General features: G+C 38.4%; 1 protein-coding gene across 1 annotated transcript in view; it reads right to left on the minus strand.

Annotated features, from left to right (window-relative positions):
• The window catches only part of CEP85L (centrosomal protein 85kDa-like), a 190,802-nt gene that overhangs the window by 77,231 nt on the left and 87,413 nt on the right, over positions 1-26,158 (minus strand). Inside the window, exon 2 of the mRNA XM_009999202.1 lies at positions 10,661-10,822. Within this exon, the coding sequence (XP_009997504.1) occupies positions 10,661-10,822 (162 nt within the window). The remainder of the gene's footprint in view (positions 1-10,660; positions 10,823-26,158) is intronic.

Raw genomic sequence — 26,158 nt, forward strand, 5'->3', positions numbered from 1 at the left:
AGTAGTCTATTCTTTCACTGGCAATTCTTTCTAAAAAAAGTTACTGTTTCTCCTGCCACTGCCTATGACAGAGAAAGCATAGAGTTTACTGCCTTGACATTACCATGATTTAGAACACATCATGAATTAGCACACTAATTAAATGAAAATGAAAAAATCCAACTTAATCATATGAGAAAAAAAAAATCTAAGTCATTAATTATGACAAAAGCTTTGAAAGAACATTTATCATTCTGAAAGACCAAGAGTTCCTTTGCCAACTTGCACATTATGTCAGGCATCATTTCGTCTACCAAGTCCATACTGACTGGCTTGCAATACAACACTTGCTACAAATGATACAGTCTCAGATTTAACTACTTGATCCACTGTAGAGAACAGAAAGTGTAACCAAACTCCAACTTGAATATTTGAGATAATTTCTGTAGTCTTTCAAGATAAAACATAGTGAAGCCTTCAAAACAAAAAGACAACAACACATACACACACAAAATCGTTCCTTGGTAAAGTTGTGGGGGTTTATCACCAGAACTGTAAAAAAGAGTTTGGCACCTCAGTTCTCATAAGCATGGTTTCCTAGCACCTAAATGGTATGCTAGTTCAGTGCCAACACATCCCCCTCAGTACTTGCTGAATCTCCAGCATTACAGAGCACAGACTTCATGTTTTAACAAAGTGTATTATTCAATAAAATAATTGCAGTTATTTTAAGTGCTGCTACCTGTAATGCTACCCAGTCTTCTGAGAACTAACTCCTAGGCAATATCAAAATAGAAGAGAGGTTCAACTGTTTGCAAACAACTAACAAGCTTAAACACAGTAAGAATTACATTCTACATTTAAAGAGTTCAGTGATAATTTCTTTCTGCACTCCATGAAAATTAGAAGACAGAATTTGTATGTCCATTTGGTTTTCTGATGTGCAGTTATGAGTACACAGCCAGAGGTTGGAGAGCAGAGAATGTTTCAATTGCTGCTTTTAATAATGGAAAGAATTTAGTGTTTATAAATTTATTTCCAGTTGTTGGCTCATATATTTGGATATTTATAGTACTCATCACTGTGGTATCCAAGCACATTAGCAGTGCTTTGACCCATGCAAAACAATACAAAACTGTTTCTTCTCCACTCTCTAACCTATTGAGAAACACCTCAGTTGTGGTCTTACTAGTGCAGGATGCTCCACAAATTAAAAATTTTCAAAAAGCTATATATAATTTTGGAAATCACATTTTGATCAAAACTCATAAAAGCTGATGCAAGAGAAAACAGCTTACCAGGACCTGTTCTCTGGCTCTGAAATAAAGTCAGCTCCATAACCACTAGCTCAGAGAGCCCAAATTGTCTATTTGCAGCAAGTACTTAAAAAAAATAAATAAATTTGTCTACTGATGTTAATAACTGAAGTAATCTTTCACCCCAGAGACACACAAGAGAGCCATTTTGCGCAATGCAGTATGTAATGTGTTCTCCAGTGTTACCTAGTAGTACCAGCAGATCCCTAACATAGCAGATAGTAATGGCATCCAGCCAATATCCAAGCTACCAGGATGAAATTTAAACCTCTGCAAAGGGCAGCAATTTTAGCAGCTGCGTACAGATCTTTGCATCACAGCTCAAGTGGTATAAGGCTATTAATGCACTTCAGCTTTAGAAGACAGGTTGACAGAAATGATTTTTCATATGTCACAACCAACATTCCTCACTTTCCATATAATATTTTCATAACCAACCACTGCTAAACTCCCTTTTGCACCTTGGGCCTTGGGCCAGCACTGTAGGCAGGTTAGACACAATTACCATATTGAAAGGATGGAGCAGTGGAAATAGAACTATATCAATGACATAAACACTGAATACAACATCAGCTTCTTCACAGAAACCCCAAATATTTTTTATTCTTTCTTTCTGCATTGCACTTAATTTTTAGATTTTATGTTCTCACTTATTTCAGAGTAAGCATATTAAATGATGCTAGAAGAACAAGCCATGCTGTATATATATACACAAATATAATAATCATATAAATTAAACTACCTACATAAGCACACACAAAAGATAAATTAAGTGATTTAATCAGACTCACAAATAAGTAAGTTTCAGGGGGAGAAAACATAATCATAGCTTCTCTAATTCTGACACATGACTTCTGAAACACAGACCTCCAGTGTCACGCTCTCCATCAAGTCTCACACCTACCTCCCAACAGCTGGAGTAACTCCCACTCATGTAAGTAAGAGTCTTAAGGGTATACTACTCTGATGGGAATATAGTACTCCCAGAGCCATATAAACAAGAACCCTTGACAGCAAGTCACAGGTTTTATTAGTTCTAGACTATGCTAACTGCCAGAACAAACTGAAGTAAATATTTGTATATATTCGTAATATTTCCACCTACTCTCAAATTCTTATTTCATTCTAAAGCTTCAGAAGTACTTAACAGCTTCTGAATGTCTCATATTTCTCATCTCCTTCAAAAATATTCCATCCTAATTTTCATTAAGAATTAAATAAATTTAATTTTTCATTTTAAAAATGAAATTAAGCTCATGGGTAAACACAGAATTTGCATGTTTTTTGCTGTTTACTCATTATGTCTACATATATATTGCATCTTCATATCCTACAAGAGTTTAATTATACCACTTGCTGATATTAGTCTTAACATGCATTAAAAAAATGTAACTCTCCCAGACCTCCATTTACAAAGTAAAGCAGGAAGAAAAGTTAGTGCAGTAATAACTTTTGTCCTCCTTTTCTTGCTATCTCATAAAGATCTTCTAAAACCAGAAACACCACCAGTACAAATCACAGCCTCTCTCTTCTCTACCACATATTATTCTTTTTAAGCCAAAAGCTGATTCTCAAGACTCAAGTTTTACAATAACTGAGCCATTAGTACCATCAGAAGTTAGAGAAACTATAAACTGAGGAGTCTGAAGTTTTTTAAACTCCACATTTTAAAATGTACTCTTCTGAAGTTTAAACATTCTTTTTTTCAGCATCACTGACAAGCCATGACACAAAGCAAAACAAGGTATTTTTTTAATTGGGACATATCCTAAAGTTTTCTTAGCAACTGGCTTAGTGCTACAGCATATTTCAGTGTTTTATTTTTAACAATAAAGGAGCAAAAGCATCATGCTAAGTTACAGAAATGAAGAGAGTACCTCTCAAATGAAACAGTAAGAAATGGACAAGGGTCCAACTTACTCTGCAGTCAAAAGGCTATTTACTACTACATTTCAGTGACCATCCTGCAAGCCAGCAGGGAACACAGAGCCTCCAGTTTTTTTGCCTTTTTTTTCCTGGCAGTGCCAACACTATTGATATTGTCTAGATCTTAACAACATAGCCACGAGAAAACAAATTTTAAGTAACAAGTTCATTTCAGCCCAGTTCTGAATTCAGTGCAGTTCTCTAACCCAAACACCAATGTCTAATCCTCACAACCAGTCACCTGGTGCTACCTTGCATGCCCAAATGTATGCAGTAGATAGTGCCTTGTATAATGTAGACAAGTCTTATTCCAAGTTATTTTAAAGTAACACCATTTACAACACTGTATTCTGAACACAGATATTAAGATTAATTTCAAATGCAGGAACATTTCAGGATATGTGCTCATATCCACTCTCTTGATGTATTTCATGCAAATTCCTCTTAAACACAAGTAGATTTTTAATTAAGAACCCTATTCGTTCACCACATCCTTAGAACATCATTACTAGTAAGAAAAAAACAAAACAGTAAAATTAAGAAATTAAATAAAGAAATTAAATTTGTTTATCAACTCTGTACTGGGAAGTCTCTTGTTTCTATTAAGACCCAACATTAATGATTAATTCACTTAAGCACCTGACCATTGTTCAATTTTCTTCAAATACTTGTATTTACAATAAATTAATGACATGCTACTTTTATACTTGTAATTTTAGCCAAAAATACGAAGAACTGTACACCTGGATACATCAACTATTATCAGTACATAAGTGCACCTAAAGACTCAAATCCTCAAGTCTCCAAAAAATACATTGTAGCACTCAGTGTGAGGCTGTGAAAAAGGGTCACAGATACTAGGTACTGTGGAGATAAACATGAAGCAATCCTTACAAGCAACATGAGAAAGCAACGTGATGGTTTGAGAACTTCACCATCAACTCCAGAAGCTTTGGAAGTGTCAAAGGAAAACAAAAACAGAACAGAAAAAATACTTAATATCACAGCACAAAGATGAATAGGCTTTCATTTGCAATGTCCTCTTCAACACAGCAGGAAGATAACACATTATGTTTACTGCACATTTTCCAAGGACTACATAGTTGTAAAAACTGACATCTACATTTAAAGAAAAGTTTAGGAGACCTTCTATCTACTGCAGCATTACCTAAGCTAGGAATGACTTATAACTAAGACAAAAACTAAGATTATTCTTATAGATTAACAAATCCTCTTAAGATAAACATGTGTAATGTTTGGCATGTCCAGGTCTCATTACACTAATCTAAATATAGACAAGATCATTGTACGATGTTCCTTGTTTTCCCATCAGAATGCCAGATATCCACCATGCTCCAAAAATACATAGTACAGGACATACTAAAAACAACTCTGAGATTCCACCTGAGCATGAGGCAAATGGTACAGAATAAGGGGCAGAGAACATACTGGGTTTCACCAGGACCGAGTTAATTTTCTTCCTAGCAGGCCCTATGGTACTGTGTTTTACACTGGTGACCAAAACAGTGCTGGTATTATACCAGTGACTTAGCTGACGGGGGTGCACAAGAGGTTGGTAGAGGACACAGCTGGGACAGCTGACCTGAAATACCAAAGAGATTCCATACTATATAATGTCATGCTCAGCAATAAAACTGGGGGTTAGGTTTTTTTCCAAAGTATTTGTTGCTCAGGGACTGACTGGGCATTAGCCTGCTGGTGGTGCTTTTGCGTTACCATTTTGTTTGTTTTCTATTTCACTTATTAAACTGTCCACCACACAAGTTTGTGGGGTCATTTCCCCCCTTGCTTTTGCTTTTCTGATCCTCTCCCCATCCCACTGGGGATGATTGAGTGAGACGATGCGGGGAGTTACATGCCAGCAGGGGACAGCCTCCCACACCATCTCACAAACTTTCGTGCTGATATAACTCAAGCAGTGATGTAGCTCCCAAAATATATATGAAATAACTTTCTGCACAGTATCTAAGTGAACATTGCCAAATCCTAATTAAGCACAATTTATTTTCACTGAGTTACTTCTGATTAGAACAAACAGAAGTCATCTTTCTAAAAACCAAGTACTGATGTCAGCTAGAGTCAAAATCCATCACGTTCATTGGGCAGAACACTCACACTAGGTGAGTGAAAAATCCTGCTAAGAATTTTTATGTCAGGCAAACTGAGCACATGGATACTATATGCTTGCTTCTATGGAGAAACTATCACAAAAGGTGGCAAGGTGCAAAGTCAAAGCATCTGTTTCTCTCTGCAGAACATTCACCAGTGGAATTATTGCATGCCTTCATTTTAGTTGAAGCCAACAAATTTAGAATACACAGGTTCACACAGGGAGTATTCTACTGTCATTTGAAGCAACTCTCCCATGTCTCATATTAGTGGAAACCTATTAGTATAATTTTTTCCTATTGATTAGATCCTGGAAATAGCTCACTAGAATTCCAAAATAACCTGTGTCTAAACTTTGTTCAAATACTACCAAAAAACCCTAAGAAAATAAACAGCCAAGGCCTGGGTATTAATATTTGTATTTCCCTCAGAAATATAGACACTTCTAGCATGGAATGACAGTACCTCTTTTACAAAAAACAGTCTAGTACAGGCTTAAGTGAAGTACACATTTCTGATTGTCAGGATAGATAATATCCAAGTAACACAATAAGGCTGACTCACAGAGGGCAGGACACTGGTTCACAACGTGAGACTTGGCAAGCAGGGAGGAAGGAAACCAAGGAAGAATGCCTCAAACATCATTATTTTCTAACCTCCAAATAATTGAGCTACTTCACCAAACTTATGCTTGTCAGGATCCAAAGATTAACCTAAACTCAAGTACGTTTAGGGACATCTGTGAAAATCCATCATCTTCCAAACTTCCTGAGCACAGCAGACAATGAGCACAAAGTACATTGTTAGCTATTAAGATCTAAGATCCTGGCATTACTGCACTTTCCTCTGATATCAAATCTGATAGCACAAACTAGGATTGAGAATGTACTCAGGTCAATTACAATTATATTTAGCAGCATGATAAACTAAACAAGAAAACCCCCACAAAATAGTTATAATTAGATTTTGTCTTGTGAAATCCAGTTCTGCCCTTCACTATATATTCAATAAATATATTAACTTTTCTTTCTCTGAAAAGAAAAGTAAAAGTGTATTAGAATATCATGCTCAGAACCTGATAGAACAAGAGTTTTTGAAACAGCAAAATCAAATCATTTTAGAGCTGGCTGCAACATGTTCCCTAGCATACCAAGAAATGTTACAACTAAATTGAAGTAATTTGATTTTTTTTAATCCATTAGATAACGTATTCTGTTCAAAATGAGAGACTCTGCTGGATATTATAACAAGTTCCTATTCTATCAGTTAAGCATTCCAAAGAAGCAATATCTATACAAAATGCAGTAACAATGTCCTGAACCATACTCCTTGAACCATTACTTGCAAAACTCCTCCCCCAAAAGGCAACCTCTATATCTTGCTATGGAACAGCATTTTAAAATCTGATCAGACCACACCTATTCAGATTTTGCTATGAAAGAACCCAACTAGCCACCCATCTTAAATCAGGGGGTGTGGAGGGGAAGAGTTTAACTAGTAGAATATCAACTCCTCAGTAAAAAAAAAAAGTAGTAGCTATGATCCTCTGCATCCAAGGAAAGCAACATTCTAAAATTTTCATGCCTCTTAATTTGCAATCAAAAATGGTATATAAAAATGGTAAATCAAGAATCCTATTAAATAACAAGCAAGAAATACCTGTTTTATAAGGAATATTCCACTGCACAATAAGCTTATCTCATAGGGGAAAATGTTTTGGCCTGCAAAAAACATGGTTCCTGTTACCTTGCCACATCAGTATCTAGTTGTCATCCCTCATTTCTGAAAGGCAAAACTCAGAATGTTTACATGGGAAAGGGCTCTGCTGAGGTTTACAACCCATTAGTTTGTGGTAAATCCTGGATTCTCTAATTAAGTAATCCTAATAAAAACAGTCTGAAAATGCTTAAAATACAGACTCTGTGTTTCTCTTGTACATAGGATTGAAAGAGTGGTTATACAGATTGAGAAAGACTGGCATAGGTGTCAAAATGGTTATTTAAAGCTGCAAGTACAAAAGCTGTTATTGCTGACAGAGAATAGGAAACATTGTGCTTCATGAACACCTCACACATTCCATATAGCATCTCACACCTTCTTTCCAACAGATAATCTTGATTGCAAAAGCAGCACTTTAATCAAGACCATGCATTTTATGTAGACAGAATTAGAGAAGTCATAATTTAGTAGAAAATAATTCTGAATTTTGCTTTACAGCCTTTTTTTTGAATCAGCTATACTCTGAAAGACTTCAAAGTTGCAACAAGGTAAGACAAGAAGGTTCAGATAGTCTTTACTGACAGTTGATCAGCTGTTGGCCACCAACTAAAACATTCCCTTCCACACAATTAGTCTTGAAAACAACCTTCTAGTTTACCAGAAATGAGGGAACCTTTCACCAGTTTCAGAGGGCTCTACATCTCATTCCCATTGCTAAGAGAGAACACAATTTTTCTGAAGACTAGCTACAATGAATGCCCAAGAGTAAACTGTTCAGTCAGACTTCTACAGGGTAAGCAAAAAAAAACAAACAGCAATAGGAGACTTACAAGTAGAGGTACATTTAAATACTAAAGAACCTGGAAGAGACCATATAAAAATCTTTTCCTCCTGCTCCATAAACAATGCAGTAATTATTATTATCTCGCTCAAAAGCTGATCTGAATCCAGAACCACTTACTGATAGGAAGCAAACAAACCAACTCAACCACTAACTGTAGTTTACACAGAGGTAAGAATGCCCTTTTACACAACTCCTTAAATTAAGAGCGGACGGAACTAGAGAATTAAGGTCTATTCTACCCAAACTAACATCTCCATTATTTAGAATTTCTAAATTTCTCCCTCAGTGCACATCAACATTGCTCAACTTCGATAACAAAACTCAACTAGTAATTTCCTAATGTTCCTATCTTTGCACAACATAATATAACCAACTAAATACGTTTTACCACTAAAGATTTCTCCTCATCTTGCCTTTGCCAAAATCCATCTCCCCTCCAAATCATGTATGTTTGAGCCAAACACAAGAACCACTTGGCAATATTCTTTAATACCTGCATTTCCAAAGACTGAACACTCCTGAAACAAAGTATGAATATGAAGATTAATTTAAAGCAATAATTAAGGCACAAGGAAAACCAGTAAAAATAGATTTTAAATGCATGCAAGATCCACTCCAAGCAGCAGAGTATTTACTAGTAGTACCTACACATCTGTATAAATTAATTCAGCTGCAACTTCCAGAATTAAAGCAGATACTAATTCTGAAATTAAGTTTCATATTTTTAATAGGCCAAATAGAAACAGCAAAGCCACATTTCACTCTGAGCATTGTTAAAAATTGTAATGATCTACTGACATGTGAAAATAATTCCCCTCTAAAAAAATTCCCAAAGGCTTCTTCCCAAGCACCACATTGAGAGCAGATGGCCAGCATTAAGTCTGCAATTACCCGTCTGGCCTGGCAGTCCCACATATCACAATGATACTCTTTTCCTTTTGTGGATGCAGGGAGGTGGCAGCTTGAGAGATGCAGGCAACTAGTATCATATGAACAGTACTTTCCACTAAAAAAATGTACATATACTTTCAGTTTCCAAACCTGTCATAAGCTCCTTCAGTTAGTTTTCATTTTACATTTAGGTTTCCCTCCATTTTTCATTAATGCTTTATCTTCCTGCTATGGAAAGTTCTTCAAACAAGGTGGCAAAAAATACATAACATTAAGGACACAATAGAAAAAAAAATAATCACCAAGCATTGCCAGAGGCACAAACTTAACGTAACTGTTGTTGCAATTTTCCCCCTCTTTATTTTACTCTCAGAAATCCCCAAAGTAGCTTCTAAAAAGCATACAAATGGACAGTGTGCTATCTCTCACCCCAGCCCCCTAGAACAGTCCTTCTGTTCTCCTCCTTAGCCAGGAGAACATCTGATGAGGAGCTGCTGTTCCATTTCCTTCCCTTCCTTCCACCCCTCAAATGGGGAAGGCCTCAAAGTGGGAAAGAAAACAGCATGTTTTCAATGCTGTATCCTAAAATACCACTATGCAATACTTGGGTGACTCTGATTGTTAAATCTGTAAGTATAGACACATGAGAAAGCTTTATTCCTCAAACTCCTTTTTTTTTTGAAAAAAAAAGTAAAAGTAACAAGGCTTCTGCATTAATAGCCACTTACTATTTCAGTTTTACACCCAAGAATTTTAGTATTTGAGTAAAATCTTGATTTTGCCAAAGCCAATAAAGGTTTAGAAATGTAAGCAGAACAAAAGCTATGAGGACTCTCCTACCGAGTTCCTTTCCAACTGACAGATGCAGGAGGAAGAGGGTGGAAAGGATTTCCTCATGTGCAAAGAGGCTTGACAGACTTAACTCCGAAGCATTTGGACCTCTCCTCAGGAATGCTTAGCCCCCCTACAGAGACTTCTGTCTCACATTGATTCAGCATTTCTTACCCCATTTCTACTAATTCTTCCTCATTTCAGCTATCCCTCATTAAAAATTTACCAGGCATAGAGAGGTACTGGAGAAAAGAAAAACACAGTCCCACTGCCATTACTTAAGTCTCAAAAGTATTACTGGGAAATAAGGCTGTGCAAGAAGAAAATCTCAAGCTTTTGTTATTGCCCTGCCTCTCTCATTCACGCATTATTCCAGTGACACATTCCATAGGAAGGATGCCAGCATTACAGAAATGCTGCTACCTTAAAGGCTAAACCCCTCCCTGCTAAGATCAACTTTGATTAACTACAACTTAGTCCAAACTAAGTTTTAACAGTCTTTAGATACTGTCAGTTTTCTCCTTAAATATCTGTGTCAATAGCCATACAGTAAAATATAAACATTGCTCCCACCAGAAGAAAGAAATGAGAACACAACACACCCCATTTTCCTGCCAGTCCTAATAAGTAAGCCTTCTTTGATGACACACACAATAAATACCAAAAAGTGCTGTCTTCTCATCAATTCCCTCTAAAAGTTTTTCTGCTTTTACCACACATTTATCAAGTGCTGGTTAGTAGGGGATATTCTCTGTATAAATCTGGCACTTCTTGTAATTGCAATTATCAAAAGATCTAACACAATTACCCACTTTGTAGCAGACATGCAAGTTAATGCACACAATTCATGCAGAAATAAATTAATTAAACTTCACCAAAACAATCACTTGGTCCAGCCAAGAAAACAAAGAACTGTGTGTTCAACAGCTTCGGAAACACACTGTTATTTTGGGAAACATACCTTTAAAGCCTTTTGGACTGTTTCCTTTTCAGAAACATCCAAAACTTCACAGTGGCAACTCACCTTCCACACTATCAGAACAGGAGGTACCAATCCCAGTGTCCCCGCTGTCGGAAGCTATACTGTGTCTTCTGACAGGATTGCTTTGACTGCTTGATGAAATGGTTGTGGGCTGCCACAGGGATTCAGTACCAGGTAACCATCCCACTGAGGAATAATCTGAGCCTATAAAGAAGGAAGCCAGAAGTCTATCATTACAGGTAAAGTACAGAAGTCAATAACAACATACCAGTTATGACAAAAAAATTAATCCTATGTTTAAAAGCTCAGATCTGAGACAGACTCTGTGCCAATGTTTTGTGGTGGGTTTTTTTATTGTTTTTTTTTTTTTTTTAACTTAAAATTCTTTTGCTAGGTGGAAGGTTCCCAAAAAGTTATATTTTTTACTTCTTAAAAACACGACCCTTACACACTGTTCTTGCACTAACTTTAACAAGACATTTCATATTACATTACAATTCTTATCCTGCAATTGATTCTCCACTCACAGCAGAATTTAGCATTACAAGTGTTTAAATATAATCAGAGATTAACAAATTTTAGGACAGGAACCAGTTGAAGAAGATTTGGCCAGTGAAATACAATCATTTTCAAATGTGCATAAGCCACATGACCTAGGCAACAAAATAAAGCCAGCAAATAAACTGTTAATGCTGATATCTGAAGTAATTCCTTATGCTTCACTGCTATTCATAGCTTTCAATTATCAAAAAGACAGACTACCAACTCAGGCAGGCACACAACAGCTGCACACCTCTCTTTGTGAGATATCTATCAATCCAGTTGTTTGCTTAATTTTACTTAAATTCTAAAAACTAAGTTACCAATGGTTAAAAGTATTACATTTCAAAGCACAATTCAGACTAGCAAATAGTTCCTTTGTTCAAGGAATATTTGAGAATGTGTGGACTACTTTATAGTCAGTCTCCAGGGAAAAGACACCACTCAGTACAAACCCAGAGGACGTCCACAATTTACAATAGCCAATATCTGTATCTGAGCATGATTTATAAGCATAACACTGATCATCCTGTCTGTGCTCTAAACCAGCAGAGCCACATGAAGAACCTGGAAAAAAAAAAAAAGCAGTCTCTCCTGATTTTATATATATCACACACACACACCCCTTCTAGCAGTTACTTTGCTTAACAGCAGGAAATGACTCATGAAGTATCAGTTCACATACAAGGTCTCTTATGCTACATGTCGTTATTTTTAGGTCATCTAAGCATTTTCAGCAGTGTCCATGAAGTCCTAATAGCAATTTGCCTCTGCAATAACAACGACAGATCATTGCTATTCCCAGCTGAACTCCTTCCCAGTAGATTAACTAGTTTAGAAACAGACTTAAAAATGGATACGTGTGTATACACAACCCCAGCCACGTACCCATGAATACATACATACTCCCCATACAACAGTCGAATCACTACACCTACTAGCCAGAATGATAACACCTGCTTGCCCAGCCATGTGTAAATTGAGGAATACAGTACACACTTCTTTACTGTATGCACTACTTAACTGTAACATGACATCAAAGACAGTCTACTTTCTCTAAGTAGGTTCTTGGAGGCCTCAGATATGCTTTACCATCTTATTTGTCTCAACTTCACTCTCCCTTGAGGTTACTGCTTAGTCTTCCCTTTAACATACTTTCCCGTCTTCTCTTACAGTCTTTGGTATCACTCACTTCTCCCTCCCCTTCATTCTACTTTAGCTGTACCTTGTGCAATGCATTTCCTTCCTTAAACTTTTTGCTTTTCCCTCCAAAAAGTCTCTCAATTATTCCTCTGAGTAGCTATCAAGTTCAAGGGTCAGGTAGCCAAACAGAAGACCAGAGGAGTCAGACATGAACACAACTGCCTGTGGCTCACCCACAGCTCACCAGTCACACTCTGTAAAGAGGTCCTAGACAAGATCCTGAGTGAGTAACACTTCAGGTGTCATTCTTAGCACCATCCTCTGTATCATCATCTAACGTACTGAGATGTGATAGTTTCACACACAATTAGGGGGAAACTGGGATGCTTCTTCCTCTCTTACCACCCAGCATTTTTTTTACTAAATATTCTGGCTGCTTTGGGAACAAAAATCTTTTGTCCATCCCTCTAAATAGGTCTACTTTACACTAAGCTTCTACTTCATGCTTCTCAAGCTGGACCTAGTTACTTCAGCAAGAGTAAAGATGACTTATATGGGAGCCCAAGCTAATTAAACCAGTGACGGTTCTGATTCAGAAGACATTTAAAATAAATGTAAAGAAAATAAATTTAGTTTCATTTACCCTTTATTATGTCATTGCCCACAATGCATCTCTGTGGTGACATTTCAGCTTTTACATCTTTAAACAGGCGTCACACGAAATGCAGCAGATAATGCTACCACGGCTGCACATGAAGTCAACACAACATTAAGTGTTAAACTCCTAAGCCCTCTTCAATGGAGAAGTGTGTTCAGTACACAGACCTACAAACATCCACACACAGATCCCCAAGATGGAGAGATAAAGCTCCAAAGTGAAAAGTGAGTAATGAAAGCTAAAAATAATACCGAATGATAGAGTAACTTCAGCAGAAAAAAAGAGTAACTGCAGCAGGAAAGGATGTTCAGAGGTCATCTAGTCCAATTTCCAGCCTAAAGCAGAGCTAATTAGATCAGGCTGCTTAGGGCTGATGTCCAGCTGAGTCTTGAACATCTCCAGAAGCACAGGTCCCACAGCCTCTCCAGGCAGCCTGTTTCAGCATTTAACCACCGTCAGCACAGAAGATTCTCCTAACATCTCTCCTGATCCAGACTGTGTTTGCTGCAGTGTATTGCAAAAGATGCGACAATACAGCACACCTAGACTCCGTGAAAAAGGCTAACGCTCTGGGAGGCAGACAGTCATTCCTATTAGGATCTCTATAGGTACTGTAAGTTGAGGAAACAAAAAGCATCACAAAAATCCCTACTATAACATACTCTGAATTTTACACCTACACGCAGACAGCCTGGGGACACACCAAGCCCCAAGCATGGCACTGAAGCAAAGGTCCAGGAGAACTTGCTGACACAAAACAAAATAAAATAAACACTTCCTGCAGCAACTTTGCATCCAGAGGCAGCACAGCATTCCCCAATAAAACCTGATTCTTGAGCTCGTAGGCCTGGAAGAGGCAAGTGCTGCAACACATGCACAGCTACACAGAAATCAGCATGAAGCCAGCAAGAGTTTATTAGCTTTGGCTCTGCACAGGCCTGCCAGATCCCATCTGGCTCTCTAAGGAAATACTCAAGTCTCTCTGCACTAGCCTCTGGGCTCCAGAAGAGTCTCTTAAGTCAGGCACTCCCTCTCCCCAACCCTCTGTAATGCACAGCTGGCTGTGCACAGCAGGAGTGTGCCGACGCTGCCACCACTAGCACTTTGCTTTTTCCCCTTACAGCCACCCTGTACACAGAAGCATGGAGGGGGGTTGGGATGGAGGGGAACAGTCTCTTTCTCACTCACTGGGCTTCTACAGTTCAGGAGCTTCTGCATTTAAAAGGGGTATGTCCCCAAAAAAGATAATGAAGTTGAACAGGAACACTGTGTGGTCTTTTAAACCTATTTCAAGCATGCCTTTGATATATATATATAAAGATATATATATATAAAGAGATATATATATATATATAAAGATATATATATATATAAAGATATATATATAAGAATATACCTGCATGGGAAAACTTCAATAAACACTTTCTCTTTGCCTCCCACAGAAATTCTGACACTTGCTAATGTGTGTCTTTTATTATTATTAGATAACTAATGATGTATTCCAGGACTCTAGACTTTTAAAATATTTCCTGGTACATTTGCATTGTTGTTTTACCTTGCTGACCAAATGGTTATTCTGCGCAATAAAAGGCCATTACAAAAATGAATTGCCTACACAAAGGCATTTCAAAGCTAACTGAACCCATTCCCTCTTGAACAGCCAAAAAACGGCAACAAGGTGGTACAGATGAACTCAGTAAAAGTCTCAAAAGCAAGTCATTTGTATTGAACTCAAAGTGCCAGACAGAAGACCACCCCCCAAATTGTTGAGGGAAGGTAATTACACAAACTCCAATAAGGAAGCATAATCCAGAAAATAAGGCCTTATAGAGCTCATTAGTCCAACCCATTATTTAAATATTCTTTTGCTAGTCCGTTATTTGAAACTGACCTTCAGATCCACGTTCTAAAGAATCACCAATCATGCATGCACCCTGTTCTATACTCATCTCCTTTTCAACAGCTCTCCATAAATGTATAATCTTTCACACAGCAAAGAGCCTACTCTAAACAAACCACGCTAAGAGGGGAGAAGACACACAAAAGAGAGAGATATATATATAAAGATATATATATATATAAAGATATATATATAAGAATATACCTGCATGGGAAAACTTCAATAAACACTTTCTCTTTGCCTCCCACAGAAATTCTGACACTTGCTAATGTGTGTCTTTTATTATTATTAGATAACTAATGATGTATTCCAGGACTCTAGACTTTTTGAATATTTCCTGGTACATTTGCATTGTTGTTTTACCTTGCTGACCAAATGGTTATTCTGCGCAATAAAAGGCCATTACAAAAATGAATTGCCTACACAAAGGCATTTCAAAGCTAACTGAACCCATTCCCTCTTGAACAGCCAAAAAACGGCAACAAGGTGGTACAGATGAACTCAGTAAAAGTCTCAAAAGCAAGTCATTTGTATTGAACTCAAAGTGCCAGACAGAAGACCACCCCCCAAATTGTTGAGGGAAGGTAATTACACAAACTCCAATAAGGAAGCATAATCCAGAAAATAAGGCCTTATAGAGCTCATTAGTCCAACCCATTATTTAAATATTCTTTTGCTAGTCCGTTATTTGAAACTGACCTTCAGATCCACGTTCTAAAGAATCACCAATCATGCATGCACCCTGTTCTATACTCATCTCCTTTTCAACAGCTCTCCATAAATGTATAATCTTTCACACAGCAAAGAGCCTACTCTAAACAAACCACGCTAAGAGGGGAGAAGACACACAGGATTCCCCATGCTGCTCAACCAGCACACCTGCTTTACCCTGCTGCTCTAATCTCAAACCTGCCAATCAACAGCTACTGTCCATCTGTCCAAAACAGAGTGGGGCAAGAAAAGCAAGCAAAAATTTATAATAGATATTTGTGCTGCTAAACTGTGTATTACCATCTGACTATGATTACTCCTTACTGGGTCAGGAAAATCTACTTTTCACAGGATTTAGTAGTGCCATCCTATATGACTGTAATTTCCAACATGACAAGTAAAATACATCCAAGATCCCAAACATATCTCAGAAGGAGCCTTGTTTATACAGTTGACTGCATCCTTAAATTTGGCCAGTTAAATATACCAACATAGCTCTGTGTTCCCAGCCTAGAACAGATCAGTTAACAACTAAGTATATGAAGTGCAGGAAGTAGATTATTTAAAAGAACAGTTGTTGAAATTTCACTCCACAAAAACATTTACCTTTCTCTGCGTATTACAGAATGCTGTAAACTACTGCTGGCAGGAAGGCACCTACTTAATTCTGGATCATTACCATTCCCAATTTCAGCGGCAAGCACTGATCCCACATGATCTACATACACAAAATGGTAACATCACCATCTTTGTATTAGGTTCCAAAAATACCTCTAACATACCTGAATGTAAAAAGCATTAAGTGACAGCTATAATACTGCTAGTTTACTTTGATGCTGAATGAAACACAAAAGACTTAACTGGGTTCCACAGCAGATACATCCTCACTTAAGGATACTGATTTTTCTATTCCACACCGTTACTTTGACATAGATTGTGACAAGAGTCACCCACAACAGCCAGTGTAAATTTATACAGCCAAAGGATTCTGAAAGGGAGTCTTGCTACAGCACTATCACAACTGACAACTATGCCAAGCTCAAACTAGTAATTACTTATGCGAACAGGCTGTACAAATACTTCACGCCACGATGGCACCAAAGCCTGCCTGAAGCTCTTTCAAGGAAAGAGTCAGCATTTCAGCCTAAACACACTACCAAAGGTGTTTGGTTCACTATCATCATCACCTACATCGCCCAAAGCCCTACTGTTTATTTCAGAAGATCACACTGCAGTATTCTGAAATAAGTCAACCCATCTTCAACAGTTTCCCCACACCTACTCATACAGTCCCCTGCCTTTACTGAACTTACTCCAGTTGCAATTTTGCCCCCGCTCAAAGAATCCTTCAAGGTTTCACTCTCTCTTGTACTCTCACCCAGTTCCATAGGACTCTCTAACCACACCTCTATTCCGAAGTCTAAAAACAAAGCCACAAATGGTATCTCAGTTTACTTTACTGCAGGAATAAACTTACTTAAATCAGAAAATGTTTCTGTCCACTTATCATAGCTGCAAGACTAAAGAAGATATCACCCACGTATTTCGGCCATAACTACTCTTTGCCAATAAATATTCTATTTTTCAACTGCTGGAAAAACACAAGTAGTGAGAAAAGAAAACAGATGCAGGGGAATTTAAAATGCAGTAATACCCTTTCCAAAAAGTAGATACAAGTACAAATATCTAACACATTTGTTTTTTTTTAAAAAGTGCATAGTCTTCTAACAGCAACAACAGCCTCCTTCAGTCAAAGGTGAAGCAAAAGATAAGCTGACTCCTTCAATCTGGTATCTTGACAGAATAAAAAGAACCAGGCATGTAACTGTTCCTTGCAGACATAGACCAAAAGAGAGTAATATTAAAAACTGGTATTCCAACCCTGACTCCCAGACAAATATTTCCAGGTGCATTACACCTCTATGATCCTTCTGCAAATCAAACTGCAACTTTTATTAATACACATGTCCATGACAAGTTCCATGTCTATAACACAACCTCTTGTCTTCTGAGATGAGCAGTACACAGGTTAGAGAGGGGTTCTAATGTTTTCAGGGAAGATGGCCAGATGACAGTTTCAAGACCCTTCTCATACTCTGGAGGCAGCAGAAGCCCATGGCTCTACCAGCTGGCCATGAACTGAGGTACCAGAACATCCTAGTCCCTCATCTCACATCAATGCAGCTGAGAGTAGGTGGATGATGCAACTTAAGTGCAAAAAGGAGCAGGACAAAGTAGGATGAAGTGACAACCATAACTACTGAAATTTTACATTTCAGTTTCTCAGAAGTACTTTACAACATCAGAGAACTGAAGTATGATTCATCCTAAGGACTCATATCCTTTATTAATATGCTTTCTTGACAGAGCCTGCAAGCTTGTTGACTAAGTTCACCTAAGTTTTCAGTTGGAAACTGATTAGAGCAATCATAAGTATGAAGATAACACACACAGATATAAAGGGAAGCAGGGAAAGAAAAACAGGAATGCAAGGGTTTAAGCAGAAGAATACTGGGAGAGGCCTTTTTAACAGCGTTTTCACTTTTGCAGCCTGATAACATACTGCCTGGCATACAAAGGCCCATGCCTGCCCTTGATACTATTCATGTGCAAAAAAAATAAAAATCACATACTGGATTGAGAGAAACATCATCAAATAGGAGAGGAAAAAAATGGAAGTAGAGGAGAGAAACCCAAAGAAGAAAATTTTCAAAATACACTCCTCAGAGTAAACACATGCCTGATCAGCAGTATCAATTAGAAGAACCTGACCTGGGTCATATTTTAAGGACTATGAACTTGTATTCCAGCTTCTTAAGAGAGCTACATTTTAAGCAGATTATGTCACCAAATCTCCAGCTTCTTTTGCCTCTGGAATTCCTTAATCAAAGTTACATCTGTATTCTTTTTTACCCCACAAAAGCAGCTAAATGCACCATCTCTTATAGATAATTAGTTACAAAATCTTTGTCTTCTATACAAAACAGTAACTCAGTGTGAACTTTCACAAGTTATAAACATTTGCAAAGTCATGAAAAAATATGGCACTGTACAACATGAAGGCAACAAGCTGAAAGGTTTCTCGGTGCAAGGAAGCTGGCAACCTAGGAGAAAGAATGAAAACTAAGAATAAATACACTGATTTGATAGATGAGCTTTAGACTATATTCCCATGGCAGTTAAAGACATAAGCAGGTAACTCACCCTCTCAAGATCCTCACACCACAGTCCATAGAAAGTAAGAGGTGCCTAGCTCTATCTTTCCATCAGAGTCCAGCTGGCTAGCTTATGCTGCTGGCTAAAACAGGTTTGAGCTGAGAATACTATTTGACATAAGAGCTAATTGGATCTACTGGTCACCTTTCCCAGCCACATGTTCACTGTTGCTTCCACCAGCATAAACCCTGCCACTCCAGACCCCACAGAAAGTGGCTTGGGAACAAACTGTCCCCACTTACAAAATAGGTTATCTGTTAATTTGATTTTCTAAGCTGGCTCAGCAAGGGGACAGACTAGAACCTGTGCCAAGGGAACATACAGGCACACTTCTGATGCCTACCAGCAAATAGCTAGTAACTAGGCTTATCCCCACTGCCAAACTGCACAATAAGGCAAATTCCAAACTGAAGTGAGATAGCCATAAATCTCTGATGGCTCCACTGCGAAGGACAAAATATGTTCAAACTCGCAGAAAGCTGTATTTAACACAGCATTCTGCCAGCTAAAAAGGTAGCAAAACCCTCAGAATGACACAGTATGTAATAATGGACTTGGCCTCCCAATTTCTAGTCTAGAAAAGTATGCAGAACAAGAACTCAAATTCAGAATATACTTTATAATTTTATAGAGACAGCATATAGCTGTAGTTATTTAATACCAACTCACAATGAAATTCCCATCCTTGTCAAGAAAAATAAAAAAAAGGTTTGCTTTCACTTCATCACTGACAGGAGCAAGGGAATTCAGTCCAATTGTTCATGGCCTCTGAGAGTTTTCTGCTTCCAGATAGAGCATTTGCATAAAACAGAACTTCAAAATACAAACTGCAGATGTTTCTTATTTCACATTTGGCACACAGACTACATGTATTACCTCATGCCTGCTATCTTGGCTTGCCTCTTTGTCTTCGGACTCGATGCACTATTCACCCCATAGAAACACAAAATTCTATTATTAGTTTCTATTCTGTTTCGTAGAGTGGAAAGAAGGCTACCTTTTAAGCTTCGAAAGTTTATCACAATATGAAGAGAGGAATGTCTAAGAAAATAAACATATTAAGTTATGCTTAAAGTTAAAACAAACTTTAAAACATTAAGCCCTGAGGGCATGCAGTCAGTTCTTAGAGTCTGTTAGAAAGCTACGCAATTCAGGTGACCAACTTTTCCTATTAAAAAAAGCTAATGATCACAAATTATCACATAAACTGCCCTTCTGGCAGCTTAGTTTGATTGGTATTCAAAACTATGATTAGGTAAGTCTCTCTCATTCTTTGTCATTCCTGCATTTTTCTTACAGAATTAGCTTTGCCCTGCCTCCTGCTTAAAGAGTTAACTCAATCTCCTCCTGTGCATGAGGAAAAGTGAAGTAATCACAGTTGCTATAATAAATGTAAAAGACGCTAAAGGGTTCCAAGCAGTTTCCACACTTACCAAAGTGAATCAAATAAAGGAGTCTAACAACCTTATCTTCCCCTCCTCCTTGAAATCAGGCATCAAACCTAAAGATACCCTTGACACTAAAATGGTAGAAACAAAAAGAAATAAAATTATTTCTCTGAAACATTTTGCTCATGCATAAAAAACCTAACTTTTTTCCCCATCACTTCTCAAAGAGGACTGATGTGCATTATGCATGCAACAGAACCTACTTTAAGATGGGCATACCACAGGCTGAGCCTCCAGGCTACAGAAGCATGTACAACACGTAAGGGAAGTTCCATATTATTATATGGGGGTTAAAAGGAGGAAATTCTGGCTGCACTTCAGTCATTAGGAAGTCTTCCTTACAAGCTTCCAATGTTCATGTCACAAGGTGCAACTTTTCCCCAAGCTCAGTTTCTTAGCTTCCACTCACACCTATTCAATATCAGCAAGAACAATACTCTGGAATCTAGATAAAGAGTACTAAACAGAAATAAATCCTTCACACTGTACACTACTGATCCCTAGCTAGAATACTTCCAGTCAAAACCAGTAATTCTTGCATTTCCATCCTCACAACTACAATCACTTTTGATGTAAAGCTTTATATTGCAGTAATTCTAACAACCACACAAAAGCCCTTGTTCTATCTGTTTGGTATTTCAGACAAAGAAGTGAACAAAAAGAGCTTAGGATCAAACGCATTAGCTTAATTTTCCATAAAGTATCTAGTAAAAGCAATACAATTTTAAATAATAGTATTTCCAATGCCTTTTAATGCTTCTAGCCAGGTTACTATACTCTCACTTTGTTTTAGCCACAGATCTGGTCACTGATCACTGCTAGTCATTTCAGCTATAAAAGGGTCTCCAAAGGTTCAGAATTACCAAAATGTATAAATAGCTTTGCTGCAGAGTAGGCATTCAGGAAAGAAGATACCATCTTTTAAAGAAATATAGACTTGAAAAGAGTCTTATTTATTCTGAAACATTTGAAGAAGTTGCAGCTTTCTACACCATCTGGAAACTAAAAGGAGCAAAGCAGACATTAAAAATGTAATGATACCTTATAAGGAATCTCAGATTCAGGACGATTCAAGAATGCTTCTTGTCTGAATACTACACCACAGGTCTCTTAACATATTGGGAAGCTAAAAGTTTGAAAAGCATGATTTGCTTTCTACTTGCATTTGCTGAGTATACTTCAGGTATTTTAATCAATAAAGAAGCAGCATGACTTTTCCCTGACACTACTTGCACTGCCCTTCCTCAGCAAAACCGAGTCTCCTAATAGCACTCCAGGCATTATCCATTATTCTGGACCCATTTCAACCTCTAGGCAATTCCACTAATTGGTGGAAGCTACATTGTCCAGTGGAATTAATGTCACTTTTTCCTCATCCTCTCTCATAATCTTCCTTAGTCTTCATGGTAAGTCTGAGGATTAACTATATACTTCCTGATGTCACCAGCAATAGCAAAAGAAGATTATGCTAGAACATTTTTCCACTATCCACCAACTGACTGAACATCCAGCCCATTTGACTCCAAATATTGTGCACCTGCCTGACACCAGCCCAGAAGCTTCCTGCAGCAATGTCTCACACTGAGGTTAGGTGACTTCACACTGAAGTCTCCCCTTCAGTGTTTACTTAACTTCAGCATTGTTCTGGTCCACCTCCCCAAAGCAGCTTGCCATAAGGGTAAGTGCTTAGAGTTTGCACAAGGAAAACAGTAAGGATACATTAGCAGAGGTACACAGAAGGGTGGGAGCAACTACCCACTAGACTATCTTAGCTGTAAAATGAAATCATGCCCTACAGTCCACCCACATAAACCCCTTCAAGCAAGAGGAGGAGTTTACCTGTAACATCTTCCCACATTTCAGGGACTACAATACCTTGAAAAAAAAAATATATTCTGAATGCTTGCCCTTCTTTCATTTGTGTTAATCCCTTACCTCCTTTAACAGAAGAGCATTAAACTCTCAAAAAACAGCTAAGGTCCCTGAGGAAAGAGGACAGAAAGATGCAGTGCCACTTACTGCATGGCTGGCTGCAGGGAAATATGTCACTTAAGCATATCTGTGCTATCAATAGGATGCTCAAGACTGGGCAACAAGCTAAGATGCTGCACAGAACAGTGCCAGTGGAAAGCCAGTATCCTCTCAGGGGTGATTCCATAGGTGCCAGCAGTTTCGGGGCACATGAGGGCTGATCGATCAGCATTTAAACAAAGCTAGGCATGCTTGTAAGCGTATCTACAAAAATTAGTCCCTGCTACATGTTCCACTCCTCCAGCCATCTGCAGATGATTTGAAGTCTCTCAAAGGCCACATTTAGAACCTCCTCAATTTGCCCTAGACAGCAAGAAACCCCCTTGTGGGAGCCAAGGACAGAAACCAGACCTGTTATACTTCAGTACACTTTCCCCCAGTGTTGACAGGAACAAACTTCAGGGCTATATGAAGTATTATTCCAGGTCCACCAAAAGAAATACTCAAAATATAAAGGCTTCTTTCTTCAGAAGTTGTATCAGGTGCAGGTGTCCAAGTTCCAGATGAGGGGGTGCAGAGCAACTTCTGTGAGGAGCAGCTCTGTCCAGACACAGCCAGTTCCAGTTGACTCCAACCATGCCACTCACAGGGCACAGCTGAACCCCCCAGACAAAATGGCGGCACCTCAAGGAAAGCATGTGTAAGGAACGGGAAAACACTGCCTGGAAGCACTGGCCGAGAGGAAAAAAGCATGAGAAATATCCTTATGCGCTCAGAGACAAGACCAAAAGGGGACGAGAAGCAGCAGGAGCAGCAGCAGCTCGGGACACCTGAGCAGAGATTCCCCATCAGCCTCTGGAGAGACCAAGCTGGAGCAGAAGAGCATGAAGAAGGAGGAACATGAAAAGGAGCTGCCATGGACCAACCCCATGGCCAAGTCTCTTCTGCTCACAACAGTAACTGGTAAGCAATCTTCCTGTCTTCATCTCAACCCACAAGCTTATGAACAAACCACAATGCCAGGGCTCTGGGAGCAAAGGTTCAAAGGCTACTACTTAACTGTCAGGCACATCCTTTTGAGCACCTTCTAGTTTTCACAACTTCACACTTTTGACACCTAAACTGCTACTACCAGCTAATTTCAGTAGCTGTCAACTATTGGTAATACTGGACAGAAGACAGAAGCTTGATCGACTAGAGGTGGTACAGTCTACTGAAAGTAATAAATACTTACTTCCTTTTAAAAAGCGTTTCACATTCCACAGGCATCTGTTGGACACAGATTCAATGACTGCATGCCCCAGAGGAACAACACATCTAGATGAACACTTACATAGTCTTAAGAGAGTTATTAATCCCTGTGCATTTCAAAGGATGGTCTAGATGCATAAGCAAAGGGGCTGACACCCTACAGGCCTTTCACTGCAGTTAAATTCCTGCTACATAGTAGGTACATACAGTTAAACGCGTACAAGAGACCATAAGACCGTCAATCATATGCATTCCAAAAATAGCAATTTCATTTTTCAGGACAGGTACTGAGACTGTGAGAAGCTGGATTTATTTTGTATGGGCAGCAAACTCATTAAATTCACTGGTTAAACAAGACACATCCATCTAAAAAATATATAAATAAAAAAATCTCAGCGGAATGCAGAGACAGCACTTTTTTTTCAGACAAGGCACTCCTATTGAACTGAAAAGCAAGAACAATTTGGAAATTACACGAGGCAATAAAACTGAAGGCCACAAATTAAATACTCCCCAAGAAGTGTCCTTGCCTATTACATGTTAAGAAAATCAGAATTAATTTGCATCTATTACTGAAACTCCCGATAATTCCCCTGTGTAAATAGAGAATTCTTCAGTAGGTACCTAGTTTTGCAAGGGAACTGTAAGATTTTCAATAAAAATAGGAGTTCTAAATACCCATATCCATCAGAAACTAAAACGCAATTAGCAAAATACAATGCTTTTCAGTAATAGGCACAGCTTAACAGTTAATGATTTGTTAATTCTTGTTATGCTCCCACACCAACATTTAAAAGATAATCCAAATCCACAGTAAGTAGCTGCCATTTAAGAATTAAACATACTTTAGCAGAAGAAAAATTCCTTCTGTTTGAAAAATAAATGCTTAAACTTCTGCTTCCTAGTAGGATGCTACTGTTCAGTGACAAAATACTTTTCCCATGGACAACTTCCTTCTCAAAAACAAACCAAAAATCTAACCTGGCAATAATATAACAGCACAGGATTGTAGCAGCCATCATCCCTTCATTAAAATATCTGCATGAAGCTAATTAACTTCCTCCTTTTTAGAGAGATTATAAGCCTCGCTAAACAGCTCAAACCAGGACATCGACTCTTTCAAAATAAAATTGATAAAGGAAGGGACAATGTTGGAAATTATAATGCACAGATCATATCTCAAAGTTAAAACTGTATCTACTTGCTTTCTAATTAGCCACCACCTTCTGCTGCTCTCTTATCTTAAAAGATTTTTTCTACGAGTTCTGCTACCTTACACTTCTACTGCTTAGAGATAAGCATACATTTTGAACCTTGCATTAACACCCGAATATTTAAAGGAAAGAGGGGGTTGGGGGACGCAAGAAAAGCAATACAGAAAATCCGTTCTCAAATCTTAAAGACAATTCTGACAAACAAGCAAAACAGTCACCCAAAGATGACTGATGGGAATTACTGACAAACTCAAAACAATACGAAAACACTTATCTGACCCCAAACAAAAGGGACGACACAGTCACGAATGGTGCAATCCAAAGTTTCCTGAAGCAAATGTAGAAATGAACACCAACAATCTCTGTAGCAGTCTGAAGTTAGCACTGGTGCAGGCTTGTGATATAACCTTCTAATATTCCTGCCTCAAACACAAATAATCCAGAACTGAAAGACCCTAAATTCCCACAGTTCCCACCAAAGTAACCAAAATCTCTGCAACTAGTGTTCCAAATGTCCACTATCTTTGCAAGCTGTAGGACAAAGATAATTTTACTCCATTCTTTTGAGGGACGCTTTAAAAAAACAACAACAAAACAAAACACAACAAACAACCCTACAACACGTTAACACGGCAAACACGTTATACACAAATTAATAATTTAATACTAGCACAGAAAAAAAGGAACAATGTCTTCTTTCACACTGTAGGGACTGAACATTAGGCTACTTGTGGAGATGCAAGCAGCTGCTCAGAACATCTCAGCAGCTCTTGTATCTGCAAGAAAAACCCTGACAGTCAGAAGCAAAACAATCCCACCATTTAAATATGTCAACTATGCATTCTGCAATCCTCAAATTAAAACATTTAAGCATTTATGAAAGAAAAAAAAATAATGTTCCAACAGCTCTACTTTGCACTTGTAACAGCAGAGCCAAACTTCCCAGTGATAAATTAATCCAGTAAGTCAAAATATCAAGAAAGATTTGCAGGAACTCTGCCAGAGTCAAGCAAGTAATACTGTTGGTAGTATTTTCAAATCCTGAAAGAGGCATCCAAAAGAGTCAACATCTAGTCTTACTGGCTCAGAAATAATGCTCCTCCGGCTCTGCAATCAAGTCACCTATTTCCCCAGCCAGCTCTGACAGCCTTCACGGCGGAAAGTCAGCCCGTGGCTCACAGGCAGGATGTCTCCCCAGTAACAGCCTAATGCAGGCGTAAAATCTCAAGGCATCCCTGCCAACCTGCAGAAACTGCGCTCTAATTAACGCAGAGACACAAAAGTGGCGCGAAGGGAAAAAAAAAAAAAGACCTCGAGCGATTTGTTGCGGTCTAAATTTAAAGCCCGCAGCTTGAAGGGGAACCAAGCCCGGGGGTGTACGAACAGGAGGGGGAAGCTCAGAAGGAGGAAGCGGATCATGTAGGTTAAACTCGGCTTTTACCACCCGCGGCAGCGTCCGGCTCAGCCAGCCCCGCACCCCCCGCCCCG

Source organism: Chaetura pelagica, unplaced genomic scaffold (assembly GCF_000747805.2).
Source record: "Chaetura pelagica isolate M959 unplaced genomic scaffold, ChaPel_1.0 scaffold90, whole genome shotgun sequence".
NCBI classification, from domain to species: domain Eukaryota; kingdom Metazoa; phylum Chordata; class Aves; order Apodiformes; family Apodidae; genus Chaetura; species Chaetura pelagica.